Source organism: Rhinopithecus bieti, unplaced genomic scaffold (assembly GCF_001698545.2).
Source record: "Rhinopithecus bieti isolate Rb0 unplaced genomic scaffold, ASM169854v2 scaffold_33210, whole genome shotgun sequence".
NCBI lineage: Eukaryota > Metazoa > Chordata > Mammalia > Primates > Cercopithecidae > Rhinopithecus > Rhinopithecus bieti.
The window spans coordinates 23,165-40,047 of record NW_016814226.1 but is presented as its reverse complement, the minus strand read 5'-3'; the positions used below and the strand labels follow the sequence as shown (position 1 = coordinate 40,047).

The 16,883-nt window shown below is 53.4% G+C and overlaps 1 protein-coding gene across 1 annotated transcript in view; it reads left to right on the top strand.

Moving 5' to 3' along the window:
* Window positions 1–4,672, top strand: part of A4GALT (alpha 1,4-galactosyltransferase (P1PK blood group)) — a 29,601-nt gene extending 24,929 nt beyond the window's left edge. The window contains exons 2-3 of the mRNA XM_017850039.1: window positions 1,089–1,229; window positions 2,821–4,672. Of these exons, the coding sequence (XP_017705528.1) occupies window positions 2,867–3,919 (1,053 nt within the window). The 5' untranslated portion in view covers window positions 1,089–1,229; window positions 2,821–2,866 and the 3' untranslated portion in view covers window positions 3,920–4,672. The remainder of the gene's footprint in view (window positions 1–1,088; window positions 1,230–2,820) is intronic.
* The last annotated feature ends 12,211 nt before the right edge of the window (window positions 4,673–16,883 follow it).

Genomic DNA, 16,883 nt, shown 5'->3' with positions numbered 1-16,883 from the left:
GGTACGTTTTAGGTGCACCACAACCTCCGCCTGCTGGGTTCAAGCAATTCTCCTACCTCAGCCTCCTGAGTAGCTGGGATTACAGGCATGCACCACCACACCCGGCTAATTTTGTATTTTTAGTAGAGATAGGGCTTTTCCATGTGGGTCAGGCTGGTCTCCAATTCCCGATCTCAAGTGATTCACCCGCCTTGGCCTCCCAAAGTGCTGGGATTACAGGTGTGAGCCATCGTGCCTGGCCTTTTTTTTTTTTTTTTGAGACAGATTCTCGCTCTGTCGCCCAGGCTGGAGTGCAGTGGTGTGATCTCCGCTCACTGCAAGCTCTGCCGCCTCCCGGGTTAATGCCATTCTCCTGCCTCAGCCTCCCTAGAAGCTGGGACTACAGGCGCCTACCACCACGCCCGGCTAATTTTTTTTTGTATTTTCATGGTTTCACCATGTTCACCAGGATGGTCTGGATCTCCTGACCTCGTGATCTGCCCACCCCAGCCTCCCAAAGTGCCGGGATTACAGGCGTGAGCCACCGCGCCCGGCCTTTTGTGTTTTTTTTTGGAGACAGAGTCCGGCTTCGTCACCCAGGCTGGAGTGCAGTGGCGCAGCTCGGCTCACTGCAACCTCCACCTCCCTGGTTTTCAAGCGATTTTCCTGCCTCAGTCTCCTGAGTAGCTGGGATTACAGGTGCGCACCACCACACCTGGCTAATTTTTGTATTTTTAGAAGAGACAAGGTTGCCCCACGTTGGCCAGGCTGGTCTTGAACTCCTGATCTCAAGTGATCCACCCGCCTCAGCCTCCCAAAGTGCTGGAATTACAGGCGTGAGCCACCACGCCTGGCCTCTTTGTCTGTTTCTAAACGGTGCCCCCACCAGACTGAGAACTCCTTCAGGGAAAGGCTGTGTCTGATTCTCCCCTTCTCCCGGGTACCAGTGCAGGGCCTGCGCCTGTTCCCCGAGTGTCCCCTGAGAGGTGGAGTGAGTGAATGTATCAGTGAACACATGAGCCCCAGGCCTGACCTGCCTGTGTGGCCAGGGGGACGAGTCCTCTGAGAGCCAGCGACCTGTCTCACTCTCTTCTTGCCATCTTTTGCAGATGGATTTGCAGCCGCTGCAAGTGTATGGAAGGGCCGTGTTCGTGTTGGCAAAGAAGGTCGGCTGTTGAGCCAGGGTGTGTCTCCCAGAGGCCTGCAGACTGCCAGGATCCCCACTTCTCTGCAATGGGCTGCCCAGGCTGGTCAGTTACCAGCCAGTGACATCGTTGAGGTTCCCAGCTCTCTACCCTGGGAAGGGCCCAGCCTAAGTTACCAAGCCCCAGGCTCCCAGTACCACTCTCAGCCTGTGTGAGATTGCCACCCCACCTTCTGCCTATTCTTGGAAGGGGACCGACTCTCAGTTCCCCTTAGCAACCAGGTTGCACCCAGTCCCTTGACTTTGTGCCCAGGTTTCCTGGCACCTAAAGTAGAAACGATACAACGGCCCCCTGGGCTTGCTGAAGGCCAGTGGCGGTGTGAGTTTGTCATGGAGCATAGAAGTCACTGATTTAATGGTGATCCCGCTGGCTGTTAACATCAATACAGTTCAGGTCAGCATGCACCAAGTTCCTCCAACACACCAGGTACATTGGCTAGCCACTTCTTCCAGGCAGAGCGGTGCAGTGGTGAGAGCAGGGACCCTGGCCAGGTGGCCTGGGACCTAATCCCTGCACTGTCACTGCTGGCTGTGGGACTCTGCACAAGGTACTGTACTTCTATGCCTCAGTTTCCTCATCTGTGGGGTGGGGGTGGTAATTGCCACCCCATAGGGTGGTTATAAGGGGCCACACATGTTCCTATGTGTGAGATGCTGAGAAAGTCACCCGGTATGGACAGGATGGACAGCCAGTATTTATAGAATTATGAACGAATGAATGTTACCCTTTAGTGGGTTCCGGCGTCCTGTCCTGCCGGTGGGAAGACTGAGGCTCAGAGAGCTCCGTCACTTGCCCCAGGTAACACAGCCGGTTCAGGCAGAGTTGGAGTCTCATGCCTCCCAGGTGTTCACAGTCTTTTCCCCAGGAGCATGGTCCAAGCCTGCTGCTCCCCCAACCACCTGCGAGGTACCTGGGCATGTTCCTGCACTGGCCAAGCGCACATCACCAGGAAAGAGGGGTCTAAGGCAGTAGTACAAGTCAGCATCATGGCCTAAGGCACAACCTCCCAGTTTCTTTCCCACCTGTGTCTATGAAAAGCATAGCCCAGGGTCTGATGCGGTAGGCATCCTATGTACCTGGAACGAGCGCCCTGTGAGTGCACCTGCTGGGCCAGCCCTTAGCAAGCCAGTGCCCGGGCCTGCCAGAGCCCCAGGCCTCATGTTGAACGTCCTCAGGACCCCTCAGTGGCCTGTCCTTGGATGAGCCCCAGGCGTGGTTCATGGAGCTGAGGTGGGCATGAGCTGGGCCTCAAAACCCAGGCTGCCAATCCTAACAGAGCCCTGTGTGTCACATGGTGAAGCCATCACTTCTGACAGTCCTTATGCAGACCAGACTCTGGCCTGGGCCTGTAATGGTTACACACCATGGGTGGCACTGGCCTGGTCCTTGGGGGAACTCACAGGTGTGTCACAGGGAGTGGAAGGGACCCTGCTCAGACCCCAGTCTATGGCCCACTGTGCTCCCATTTCATAGGTGAGCAGCCAGCAGGCTGGGGTTCAAGCCTTGACCCCTGTGGGCCCGGAGTCCATGGGCTTGGAAGCCAACCTTGGCTCTGGCTGATGTTCACAGGAAGCATTTTCCCTGTGGGTCGGGAATGCCAACGGCCTCCCTGATGGCGGGTGCTCATCTCTTGCAGACCAGCCGGTTCCTGCTGGAAGCTCCTGGTCTGATCTGGGGAGACCATGTCCAAACCCCCCGACCTCCTGCTGTGGCTGCTCCGGGGTGCCCCAAGGCAGCGGGTCTGCACCCTGTTCATCATCGGCTTCAAGTTCACGTTTTTTGTCTCCATCATGATCTACTGGCATGTTGTGGGAGAGCCCAAGGAGCAAGGGCAGCTCTATAACCTGCCAGCAGATATTCCCTGCCCCACCTTGGCACCCCCCTCCCACGGCCCCGCTCCGGGTAACATCTTCTTCCTGGAGACCTCAGACCGGACCAACCCCAACTTCCTGTTCATGTGCTCCGTGGAGTCTGCCGCCAGAACTCACCCCGAATCCCACGTGCTGGTCCTGATGAAAGGGCTTCCAGGTGGCAACGCCTCCCTGCCCCGGCACCTGGGCATCTCGCTTCTGAGCTGCTTCCCGAATGTCCAGATGCTCCCGCTGGACCTGCAGGAGCTGTTCCGGGACACACCCTTGGCCGACTGGTATGCGGCTGTGCAGGGGCGCTGGGAACCGTACCTGCTCCCCGTGCTCTCCGACGCCTCCAGGATCGCACTCATGTGGAAGTTCGGCGGCATCTACCTGGACACCGACTTCATTGTTCTCAAGAACCTGAGGAACCTGACCAACGTGCTGGGCACCCAGTCCCGCTACGTCCTCAACGGCGCCTTCCTGGCCTTCGAGCGCAGGCATGAGTTCATGGCGCTGTGCATGCGGGACTTCGTGGACCACTACAACGGCTGGATCTGGGGTCACCAGGGCCCGCAGCTGCTCACGCGGGTCTTCAAGAAGTGGTGCTCCATCCGCAGCCTGGCCGAGAGCCACGCCTGCCGCGGCGTCACCACCCTGCCCCCCAAGGCCTTCTACCCCATCCCCTGGCAGGACTGGAAGAAGTACTTTGAGGATATCAACCCCGAGGAGCTGCCACAGCTGCTCAATGCCACCTATGCTGTCCACGTGTGGAACAAGAAGAGCCAGGGCACGCGGTTCCAGGCCACGTCCAGGGCACTGCTGGCCCAGCTCCATGCCCGCTACTGCCCCACAACACACAAGGCCATGAAGATGTACTTGTGAGAGGCCTGCGAGGCCACCTTCCCAACCCGCTTCTGATGGAGGGGGCACTTGGCCAGGCTTCCTGGGAAGGCAAGATTGGGGGCCCAGGAGAGGGAGGTCTAAGCTGCCACTGGGCTTAGGCTGGCTGTTGAGGAGCTGAGGGAGCAGGTCCAGTGGGAGGCTGTGGACATCCCCAGGACAGTGTCCTGTCTCGAGGCAGGGCTGACACGTGGTGCCAGAGCCTGCGGAGTGAGCTCAGTGAGCGCCCCAGGCCTTCTAGACAACAGGCAGGAAGGATGAACCTCAGGGCACCCCTGGATGTCACAGGAAGCCAGACAGTTGGGGCAGAGGTGCCCACGAGGGCAGAGGCCGGTGCTAAGGGGATGGGGAAGGAAGGACGAGGTTCCCAGAGAGGAGAGGAGGCTGTTGCTAGGAAAGCGGCAGCGATGGGGGAGACCCAGCCCTAAGGACCGGGTGTGGAGGATGCTTTTCTCTTTTCTGGTTTTGGTTCCTCTTTCGGAGGGGCCAGCAGGGACTGAGTGGGCAGAGGCCTGGCAGTGCCAGCCTGGGGAGCCCCTTAGGGGCAGCCCCTCCTGCCCACCCCATCCTTCCTCCTCTCCAGAGATGCCAGGGGGGCGCATATGCTCTGCCCCTTCCCTCTGATGGGGGCTGGGTGGGGAGGCTCTTTAGGCTCAGGAGAAACATTTTAAAGAAACCCCCTCCCCATTATAAATACAGGAGAATAATCAATAGAATAAAAGTGACCCACTGTCACCTCGGGCCTTGTGATTGGTGAAGTGCGTTCTGCTCACAGCCTCCTCCGCTCCATTCTTCTGATGGGGAAGCCACTGGGTGGACAGGTGGTGGCTTCGCCGAGGTCTCACAACCTGCCCAGCACAGAAGAGCCTGGGACCTGGCTCCTAGCCCCGGTGTCCCTGGTGATGGAGTGGGGAATGCGGGGAGCTTGTGTTTCCCTCTTCCTTTTTCAAGGCTCGCAGACACCCGAGGTTGGGTCCCACCAGCACACCCCCTCCATGACAAGCCTGAATCTGTTTCACATAAATGGGACCAAATGTGGACACTGAGGAGCCCGCCACCCATCCAGGGAGGGGTCCATTGAGGGAGCTGTGAGGGCCTGTGGGGTTCCTCTGGCCTCCGCCTGGATGCTGAAATCCCGGGAGGGTCCTGAAGTACTGTGTGGGCGGCTCCAGGACTGGGCCATAGGAATATCTGATCCCCACATGGCGAGACCCCAGCTGGTTCGCATTGTGGAAACTGCCTAGGCGTTCCCACCAGGCTGGAGGAGAGCTCCCACCAGGATTGGGGGTGCTGCCAGGAGCACTGGGGCCCAGCGGGCTGCTTTTTGGCAGCTGAAGGGGAGGCATTCATTGGCCCCCGTTTTCTGCCCACAGACCATCTCGGGCAGCATGGGAAGGAGGTGAGCTTCCTGGCTCTTTAGGGGTATTCAAGAGCAGGTTGTGTGTTGTTTCCTTTTTTTTTTTTTCTTGAACTCCTGACCTCAGGTGAGCCACTGCACCTGGCCCAGGTTTTGTTTTTGATAAATACAAAGGGTTGTAAAGTCAGTGATTTCTCCAGCCACAGCAGCATTTCAAATGAGCAGGTTTTACTTAAATAATACAAATCATATACTAACTATATATGTATGTGAACAAACGAGATGACCTTTTAGAGTCCAGCATTGTTTAGTCATTTGACCATTATACAGTGAGTGCCTACTCGGTGCCCGCATGAGGTCAGGAGTTCAAGTTCAGCCTGGCCAACATGGTGAAACCCTGTCTCTACTAAAAATACAAAAATTAGCCAGGCATGGTGGTGGGCGCCTGTAATCTCAGCTACTTGGGAGGCTGAGGCAGGAGAAGCGTTTGAACCTGGGAAGCAGAGGTTGTAGTGAGCTGAGATCACGCTGCTGTGCTTCAGCCTGGGTGACAAGAGCAAGACTCCGTCTCAAAAAAAAAAAGGCCTGGCGCGGTGGCTCATGCCTGTAATCCCAGCACTTTGGGAGACCAAGGTGGGCAGATCATAGGGTCAGGAGTTCAAGACCAGTCTGACCAATATGGTGAAACCCCATCTCTACAAAAAATATACAAACCAGTCGGGCGTGATGGGGGGCGCCTATAGTCCCAGCTACTCGGGAGGCAGAGGCAGAATTGCTTGAACCCGGGAGGCGGAGGTTGCAGTGAGCTGAAATCGCACCACTGCACTACAGCACGGGTGACAGACCGAGATTTCATCTCAAAAAAAAAAAAAAAAAGGAAATTATGTGCATAAATGTCTGCTTAGGGCAGAGAGGTGGGTAGGAAGTGCCAGTTCCCAGGGAGGATGCTGTTGACTCCTTATCCATGGCCATTCTCCTTCCCCTTCTTTCTTGCTAAGGAAACCCCAATTTTCTTCGACCCTCAGGTAACTTAGGCCTGTAGAGGAAGTGGGCCCTTTCTAGGCCTGAGGGTGAATCTCCTTTGGTCTAAACCAGTCGTAGTCATTCCAGTTCCTTCCTAGTAATTGGAGTGGAAATGGGCATGTAATGCTATTCTGGCCAATGAGAGGGCAAGTCAGCTGGAAAAGGGGGCTCTGAGAAAATTTTCATAGGCAAGAAAGCAACATTTCTTTTCTGCGTTTGGCATAAGGGTGTAATGCTCCAAGCAATGGCAGCCATTTTGGGGCCATGAGGGGACAAGTCTGAGATCAAAAGTCACTACCTTGCATCCTTGAAGACGTGAAGACCTCAAGGAGCTGCTGAGTTAACCAGCCCTGGAGGCACCCTATCCTAACTCCTTGTCTCGTGTGTTAGATGCTATCTACTGTCCTCAAGGGTCTTTTCTTCCTGTGGTCCTTAGTAACAGAACACACTGAGTTCTAGGCAGACATATCACCTCCCCTTGGCAGCTGGCTATGGCCATGTGACTAAGTCCAGGCCAATGGGATGTGAGCAGGAGTGATGCCTGCAACTCATGTATGATCTTAAAGACATCTGCTTTGGGCACTCTTCCCCGCTTCCCACTGGCTCAAGTGTGGCAGCAACTGGAGCAAAGGTTTTGCAGGGCACATTTTGGGGGTGGCAGAGTGGCCCCAGTGGCCTTGGAGCCCTCACCTTGGGATTCTAATGCGAGACAGAAACAATCTCTTTTTTTTCTTTTTGAGGTGGAGTTTGACTCTTGTTGTCCAGGCTGGAGTGCAATGGCGTGATCTCGGCTCACCGCAACCTCTGCCTCCCGGGTTCGAGCGATTCTCCTGCCCCAGCCTCCGAAGTAGCTGGAATTACAGGTGTGCGTCACTACACCCAGCTAATTTTGTATTTTTAGTAGAGACAGGGTTTCTCCATGTTGGTCAGTCAGGCTGATCTCAAACTCCTGACCTCAGGTGATCTGCCCGCCTTGGCCTCCCAAAGTTCTGGAATTACAGGCATGAGCCACCGCGTCTGATCTAATTTTTATATTTTTGTAGAGATAGGATTTCACCGTGTTGGCCAGGCTGGTCTCGAACTCCTGACCTCAGGTGATCTGCCTACCTTGGCCTCTCAGTGCTGGCATTAAAGGCATGAGCCACTGCACCTGGTCTGGTCTCGTTTCTCTCCTTGGAAGTTGGTGGGGCCGGAGCCGGCTTCTGATTTTTGGCGGTGACTACAGCTGGGAGGAGTGTCTCCCTCTGAGCTCACGTCTCACCTCCCCCTGGTTTCCTGCTGCTGCTGCTGCTGCACCCCGCTGGAAGGGGATGCTTCTCCCCCGACCCCACGCCCCCCACTGCAGCACAGATCACACCTGAGTCCAGGGCCTGTGGTCAGGGCCTGAAGCCTGGTCCCACCCTGACCCCCAACCTCACAGCGGAATTCCGAGCACGCCTTGCACTGGGCTGATCCGAGTCAGAACAAGCAGAGATTTAGGAACAAGTGAACCATGAAACCAGACTTCCAGGAACACAGGGCTCACTCATCCCTGAGCTCTGTTAGGCGCTCAGATGGAGGACATTACAATTTAATATTTAAACAAGAAGTTGAATATTGATATGCCAGCCAGGGGAAAATTATTTTCCTTCCCCTAGAGCTGCTGGGGAAACGACTCCCCGCTTGCCTGTGCCTGGCCCGCTGGGAAGATTCCTAAATAACCGACAGGATGCCCGCCCCAGGCCATGCAGTGCCCTGCCCCCAGTAAAGGATGGGTCCACATCTTTCTCAGTCCTGGCCAAAAACATTTGTGAACACACCCACTAGAAACAAACCAGGAACAAACCGCTGCTCTGAGGATCTGATTACATTTCCCCAGGGCAGGTTTCCGCCAGAGCGAGCGCCCCTCCCTCCTTCTTTCCCAGAACTCAGATGCCCAACAACTGTTCTGGCTCCTGCTCCTGAGGCGGGGGCAGCCCGAGGAACCAGGGCCTCAGGCGACAGCCAGCCCTGCTAGGCAAGGGCAGAGCGAAGTGCAAAGTCTCTCTGGAATCCCCAAGGCAGGGGGCAGGAGCCAGACTCCTCCGGTAGCTGTGGGGGCTCGGAAGGGGACATTAGACTCTGGTCTGTGGCTGTTGGCACAGGGAGGTGAAGAATGGTAGCTGCCACTCGAGGCAGGCACTGGACCCCTTCCCGGCTCCCCAGCCAGCCTCCTTCCTACCCTGCGCACAGAACAGTGAAGGTCTGGGTTCAAATCCCAGCACTGCCACCTACTTGCTGAACCTCTGTTTCTCCACGTGGAAAGTGGAGGTGTGATAATAACACCACTCTGTGTCGTAGAGAACGTGCTCTGTGCCAGGGGCTGGGCTGGGCTGGCTCATTTGATCATTACAACCATGCTGGGAGTGGGCACCACCCATCTCTTTGCAAAAGAGGAGACATACAACTCTGGCCAGGGGTCGGAGGCCAGGAGGGAGGGTCAGAGGATCTTCGGGACTTAGGGCCGTTGCTCCCAGCCCAGAGGTGCAAGAGCACAGCACCATGATGGGCAGAGGCTGGGGTCCTCACCTGGCCGGGTGGTGTGGTGGTAGTGGGCACTTTCTGGCCTTCCGGCCTTTCTCCTGTTACCTCTGCCCTGCCTGTGCCCGTCCTCACTGCCTCTGTGTTCTCCAGGATGCTGCTCTTATTTCTGGCCAGCTGGATCCTGGCCCATTTACAGCAGTTGCATTAAGAGGCGGGGCTGAAGCCAGGTGCGGTGGCTCATGCCTGTAATCCCAGCACTTTGGGAGGCCGAGGCGGGCAGATCACTTAAGGTCAGGAATTCAAGACCAACCTGGCAAACATGGTGAAACTCCATCTCTACTAAAAATACAAAAATCAGCTGGGCGTGGTGGCGCGTGTCTGTAATTCCAGCTACTTAGGAGGCTGAGGCACAAGAATTGCTTGAACCCAGGAAGTGGAGGTAGCAGCAAGCCGAGATGGTGCTACTGCACCACCACCCAGGCTGGAGTGTGGTGGTGCAATCATGGCTCTCTGCAGCCTCAAATTCCTGGGCTCAAGAGATCCTCCCACCTCAGCCTCTCAAGTAGCTGGGACTACAGTCATGGACCACCACACCGGCCCAGCTAATTTTTAACTTTATTTGTAGAGTCGGGATTTTGCCATGTTGCCTGGGCTGGTCTCAAATTCCTGGCCTCAAGGGATCCACCTGCCTTGGCCTCCCAAAGTGCTAAGATGACAGGTATGCGCTACTACGCCTGGGCTGGTTATTGTTTCTTGATCTGGTGCTGGTTAAGTGGTGTGTAATTTGCTGAAAATTCACCGATTTTAGACTGAGGGTTTGTGGACTTCAAGAACATTTACATGAACAACAAGACAGAGGCCGTTAGGGTGAAGGAGGGGGCGGTTGGAGAGGTACTTGTGCCAGGGAGCAGGGCTGGATGTTGGGGATCTAGGGTGCAGCCTGGCTTCTGGCCGAGTGGCTGGAGAGATGGGAGGATGAGCAGATGAGACACTCAGCTGAGTCTGAATGTGAGGGGCCCCCCGAGATGTGGCTCCTGGGGACCCAGATTGAGGAGCTGACCTTAAGGCGATGGGGAGTGCTGCTGTAGGAAGGAGGGCTTGTTCCGGGCGAGGGAGCTGAATAAGGGAAATGAGCACCCATTCTAGGGGCTGCCTCCCCCCAGAGAGTGGGTCCTGGAGGAGGGCCTAGGGGAGATGGGGAGAGGACCAGAGCCAGCAGTGTAAGAGGAAATGGGTGCCCAGAGAGGGCAAGTGTATTTTCAGAGTCACACAGCTGCGTCTAGGGCATCTTCAGCTTCCGTCATCTGAAACAGCGGCAGCAGCTCAATCTTCAGCCAAGAACAACTCCCACCTCCAGCCTGGTCCCATGGTCCTCTTCTGTTCCCTGTCTACCCTGGACCCTCTGTGCATAGAGCACCTCTGTCTCCCAGCAGGCTGTGAGCATCTCAAGGACAGGACCGGGTTGTAGGATAACCCCTTTCACAGGCTACAGGATTTTACCTTTCACAAAGCACTCTCCCTCCCTCTTCTGCACAGAACCTTGAAGGGCAGATATGAGCCCCGTGTGACCCAGGAGAACTCCGAGGTCCTGAGAAGTTGGAGGCCTTGCCCTAAGTTCATAGCTCCTAGGAGGCAGGGCCACAGTCCAGGTCTGTCTGACCCAAGCCTGGGCTTATATTGTGCTCCACTCCCCCTCAGATAAACCCAAGAAGGGCCAACTTGCTAATGGGGAAATGTGGGGCCACGAGACCACCCCTCTTTCCACACAGTCACATGCAAACCACAGTCAGGTCCATTCCGTCGGGGAAAGTCCAGATTGTTAGAAGCCAAGAGACTGACTGTAATGTGGGCATCCAGGCGGAGTGAAGCCCTGGGGAGTAAGTTCGCCTAGCTCGCCCTCCTGCTGGCAACCATGCCCAGGGCCTGGCCCGGCCTCCCTGGCTGCTCTGAGAGGAGGCCTGGCCCTGGCTCTGCAGATGCTGGAGCCAGCAGAGGCATCTGGATCCCATGAGCTGGTTTGAGCAGAACAGCCTCAACAGCCCCCAGAGAGCCTCCCTCGCCCCTGGCTGTGCTGATGTAACTCCCATCTGTCCCCAGCCCACAGCAGCTCCCAAGGATGGAAAGTGTGAATCCTCAGGGAGGGTTGTCTAGAGGCCCTGGGCTGGACGGGGATCCCATGCTGACCGCTGGACACGGCCCCAAATCCCCCTGCACTGCACTTGCTGCTCTGTGTTGCCTGTAAGCGCCTCCCCCATCAGACGGTGAGCTCCTCCAGGATAAGAACTGTGTCTGATTTATCTGTGAGCTGCCAGCATCGCCCTGCCTGGGACCTGGCACAAAGGAAATGTCAGGCGACTGCTAAATGAATGAGTGAAGGGATGAATGGATGAAGCATCATCTCACAGATCGGCCCGGGTCCAGTTAGGAAAACAGGAACCTTGTGAGTTATTTTACCATAAAGTATTTAATGTGTAGGGAGGTAGCTAAAGAGGCATTGACCAAGCCATAAAGAGAACCCTGAAGGCGTGAGAGAGCGCCACCTCCAAGAAGCAGCTGCCACACCAGAGGGGGGGAGATGAAGAGATGGGAGCTACCAGAGCCTAGAAACTTGGAGGGGGTGCCCAGGGCTAGAATTCACACCTCTAGGCAGGGCACAGTGGCTCACACCTGTAATTCCAGCATTTTGGGAGGCCAAAGCAGGTGGATCACTTGGGGCCAGGAGTTCGAGACCAGCCTGGCCAACATGGTGAAACCCCGTCTTTACTAAAATAAATACCAAAAATTAGCTGGGCATGGTGGCGGGTGCCTGTAGTCCCAGCTACTTGGGAGACTGAGGCAGGAGAATCGCTTGAACCTGGGAGACAGAGGTTGCAGTGAGCCAAGATAGCACCACTGCATTCCAGTCTGGGTGACAGAGTGAGACTCTGGCTCAAAAAAGAAGTCACACCTCAGAGGAGGAGAGGCTGCCCAGCCTCAGGATCTTGGAGAAGGGACCCTACCCTGAGGCAGCACTGAGGCCTCAAAGGAGGGAGTGCCAGAGTCTCTGAGCAGCTGGTTCTCAGAGCATGGAGACAACTTTGAAACTGGAACTGTGTGCCGCTGCTGACTGAAGGGCCATCAGCTGGGTGATTTTGGCGGGACACTGAGCAAATGAGGAGTAAGTCCTTCCTCCCTCCCCCAGCCTTCCAGTCTCTCTCTAGTCCCTCCTGTTGGCAGAGCACAACAGGCTGCCAGATGGCAAAGGAGACACACAGCGTGCAGAGGCTCCCACCTGAGCAGGGGGCCAGGAGCCCAGCCCCATGGCATGGGCGGCCCCACTAACACAGGTGCACCTCCATCAACAGTAACAAGCTTGTCATGCTTCTGCTTCGAGGGACAGACCTTCTCTTCCTAGAAAGATACTTTCACCCTCTTCCCCTAAAGGAGACACAAAGTCCCAAGGGTCACTGTATCCATCTCTGGGAAAGGTTAATTACTCTTCCAAGTCAACCACAACCTCACCTGTGTGTTCTGCAATCTAAAGAATATGTTTTAGGCTGGGCGCTGTGTGGCTCACACCTGTAATCCCAGCACTTTGGGGAGCCGAGGCAGGAAGATCCCTTGAGCCCAGGAGTTTGAGACCAGCCTGGGCAACATGGCAAAAGCCCATCTCGACAAAAAATACAAAAATTAGCCGGGCATGGCGGCGTATGCCTGTAATTCCAGCTATTCAGGTGGCGGAGGCATGAGAATTGCTTGAACCCAGAAGGTGGAGGTTGCAGTGAGCGGAGGTTGCAGTGAGCCAAGATCACATCACTGCATTCCAGCCTGGTTGACAATTCCAGCCTGGGTGACAGAGTGAGACTCTGTCTCAAAAATAAAGAAGAAGGAAGGAGGAAGGGAGGGAGAGAAGAAGGAAAGAAAGAAAGGAAGAAAGGAAAGAAGGAAGGGAGGAAGGGAGGGAGAGAAGAAGGAAAGAAAGAAAGGAAGAAAGGAAGGAAGGAAGGAAGGAATGAAGGAAGGAGTGAAGGAAGAAGGAAAGAAAGAAAGAAGGAAGGAAGGAAGGAAGGAAGGAAGGAAGGAAGGAAGGAAGGAAGGAAGGAAAGAAGGAAAGAAAGAAAGAAGGAAGGAAGGAAGGGGCCGGGCATGGTGGCTTATGCCTGTAATCCCAGCACTTTGGGAGGCTGTGGCAGGTGGATCACGAGGTCAGGAGATCGAGACCATCCTGGCTAACACGGTGAAACCCTGTCTCTACTAAAAATTCAAAAAATTAGCTGGGCATGGTGGCAGGCACCTGTAGTACCAGTTACTTGGGAGGCTGAGGCAGGAGAATGGTGTGAACCCGGGAGGCGGAGCTTGCAGTGAGCGGAGATCACACCACTGCACTCCAGCCTGGGTGACAGAGCGAGACTCTGAAAAAAAAAAAAAAGAGAGAGGGAGGGAGGAAGGAAGGAAAGAAAGAAGAAAGAAAAGAAGGAAGGAAGGAAGAAAGAAAGAATAGAAAGAAAGGAGAAAAGAAAGAAAGGAGAAAAGAAAAAAGGAAAGAAAGAGAAAGAAAGAAAGAAAGTAAAAGAAAGAAAGAAAGAAGAAAAGGAATGAAAAGAAAAGGTACAGATGTATAGGCCGGGCATGGTGACTCACACCTATGATCTTAGCACTTTGGGAGGCCAAAGCAGGTGGATCCCTTGAGCTCAGGAATTCGAGACCATTCGAGACCAGCCCGGGCAACGTGGCAAAACCCTGTCTCAAAATAAATAAATAAATAAATAAATAAAATAATTAATTAAATATATATAAAAAATTATATAATACATTTTAAACTTAATCACCAACATCAATGCTGAAATAAATCAGGGGAAGGAGGAAGAGAGAAGATAATAGGAAGTTAGGAGGGGAGAAGAGTGAGGAGGAGGAAAAGAAGAAATGTATGTATGTATGTGTAAAATACATACATACACGTGTGTGTGCGTGCGTGCATTATTTTCTGTGTGTGTGCGTGCATTTTTAGTTCAGTGGATAAGGAGCCTAACATGGCCAGGTGGCAATCTCAGCTTCCGACTAAGTGGAACCATTGTTGTCTGCTGGTAGAAACACTCCTCTGTTGGGGACCAAGACCTTTACCCAACAGAGCTCCAAGTTTTAGGAACTGGAAATGACAATTCTGTCGGTGATGACTCGGTGTAGTCATGATTTCTGGCTGTGTGTTCTGTCATGGAATGTGCGGGTCTCTGAGTCACCACACACTGTATCCTACAAGACAGAGCCTCATCTTTTCAGTGTGTTGCCTCCCAACTGGGGTTGTACCTGAGCCTTCAGGAGGTCATGCCACCATCCTGCTGTACCAGCTGTTTCTGGGTAGAGGGGTATCTCAGAGACAATAAGGGCCTACTCTGCCCTGGAAAGTCCTCCACTAGGTCATGGATGAAGCCCACCCAGCAGTCCTCGCCTGTGCTGCTGAACCAGGCTGGGGGCTAAAGGCAAAGGGTGGGAGTTGGGTGGTGGAACATCACCTTTGACCCCAGCTTGGTCTAAAGTCCCCAAACGTGATCCCCTCCTGGCTAAAATATCACGGGGAGTTCATTCTACTTGAGTCTGGGAGGAAACAACAGGGATTGATCACAGTGAAGTCTCAGTGAGAAACAAGAAATGTACACCTCCACAACCCTCCAGGGTAATATTCAAAATAAAGAGGATGACATCCCATGACAATGTGAATGCACTGAACACTCCTGAACTGTACACTTACACTTGGCCAGAAGGATCGATTTTTATGTCGTGTATATTTTACCACAATTTTTTTGTGTTTTGAGACAGGGTCTTGCTCTGTCACCCAGGCTGGGGTGCAGTGGCTCAAAATGCCTCCCAGAGTGCTGAAATTACAGGCATGAGCCACTGCACCCGGTCTTATTATTTTTTAATAGAGACAGGGTCTTGCTATGTTGCTGAGACTGGTCTCTAACTCCTGGCCTCAACAAATCCTCCTGCATCAGCCTCTCAAAGTGTAGAAATTACAGAAGTGAGCCACTGCACCAGGCTTGTTTTACCATAATTAAATTAAAATAATAATAATAAGATGGGAAGTGTGAGGTAAGGTCAGTGTATTACCCCATTTTCACACTGCTATGAAGAAATACCCTAGACTGGGTAATTTATCAGATGAGATTGGGCATATTCAGGGTGGTATAGCCATCCACGAGACTGGGTAATTTATAAAGAAAAGAGGTTTAATTGACTCACACTTCTGCATGGCTGGGTAGGCCTCAGGAAACTTACAACCATGGCAGAAGGCACCCCTTCACAAGGCGGCAGGAGAGAGAGTGAGCACTAGCAAGGGAAATGCCAGACACATAAAACCATCAGATCTCATAAGACACACTCATTATGAGAACAGCATGGGAGAAACTGCCCTCCATGAACCAGTTACTTCTACCTGGTCCTGCCCTTGACATGTGGGGATTATTACAATTCAAGGTGAGATTTGAGTGGGGATACAGAGCCAAACCATATCATTCTGCCTCTAGCTCCTCCCAAATCTCTTCTCATATTTCAAGACACAATCATGCCCTTCCAACAGTCCCCCAAAGTCTAAACAAAGTCCCCAAAGTCTACACTCAGTATTAACCCAAAAGTCCAAGTCCAAAGCCTCATCTGAGACAAGGCAAGTCCCTTCTGCCTATGAGCCTGTAAAATAAAAAATGGGTTAGTTATTTCCTTCCTAACATAATGCAGGTACAGGCATTGGGTAAATTCACCATTTCAAGTGGGAGAAACTGGCCAAAATAAAGGGGCTATAGACCCCATGGAAGTCTGAAATTCAATAGGGAAGTCATTGAATCTTTAACTTCCAAAATGATCTTCTTCGACTCCATGTCTTATATCCAGGTCATGCTGATGCAAGAGGTGGGCTCCCATGGCCTTGGGCCACTCCATCCCTGTGTCTTTGCAGCATATAGCTCCCCCTTCTGACTGCTTTCACAGGTTAGTGTTGAGTGTTTGTGACTTTTTCAGGCACATAGTGCAAGCTGTTGGTGTATCTACCATTTTGGGTTCTGGAGGATGGTGGCCCTCTTCTCACAGCTGCTCTATGCAGTGCCCCAGTGGGTACTCTGTGTGGGGGCTCCAATCCTACCTCTCCCTTCTGCACTGCCCTAGCAGAGGTTCTCCATGAGGGCTCCGGCCCTACAACAAACTTCTGCCTGGACATCCAGGCATTTCTATACATCCTCTGAAATCTAGGCAGAGGTTCTCCAACCTCAGTTCTTGACCTCTGCGTACCTGCAGGCCCAATACTTTGTGTAAGCCACCAAGCCTTGGGGCTTGCACCCTCTGAAGCAATGGCCTGACCTGACCTTGGCCCCTTTTGGCCATGGCAGGAGCTGAAACAGCTGGGACACAGGGCACTATGTCCCAAGGTGGCATAGAGCCTGGGACCCTGGGCCCAGCCCAGGAAACCATTTTTCTCTCCTAAGCCTCAGGTCATGTGATGAGAGGGGCAGCCATGAAGGTCTCTGACATGCCCTGGAGATATTTTCCCTATTGTCTTGGTGGTTAACATTTAGCTCTTCATTAGGCAAATTTCTGCCGGCAGCTTGAATTTCTCCCCAGAAAATGGGTTTTTCTTTTTTATCGCATTGTCATGTTGCAAATTTCCCAAACTTTTATGCTCTCCTTCCTCTTGAACACTTTGCCACTTAGAAACTTCTTCTGCCAGATACCCCAAATCATCTTTCTCAAGTTCAAAGTTCCACAGATCTCTAGGGCAGGAACAAAATGCTGCCAATCTTGTTGCTAAAGCATAGCAAGAATGACCTTTACCCCAGTTCCCAACAAGTTCTTCATCTCCATCTGAGATCACTTCAACCTGGACTTCATTGTTCATATCACAATCAGCATTTTGGGCAAAGGCATTCAACAAGTCTCTAGGAAGTTCCAAACATTCCCACATCTTCCTGTCTTTTGAGCCCTCCAAGTCTCTAGGAAGTTCCAAACTTTTCCACATTTTCCTGCCTTCTTCTGAGCCCTCCAAACTGTTCCAACCTCTGCCTGTTACCCAGTTCCAAAGTTGCTTCCACATTTTCAGTTGTG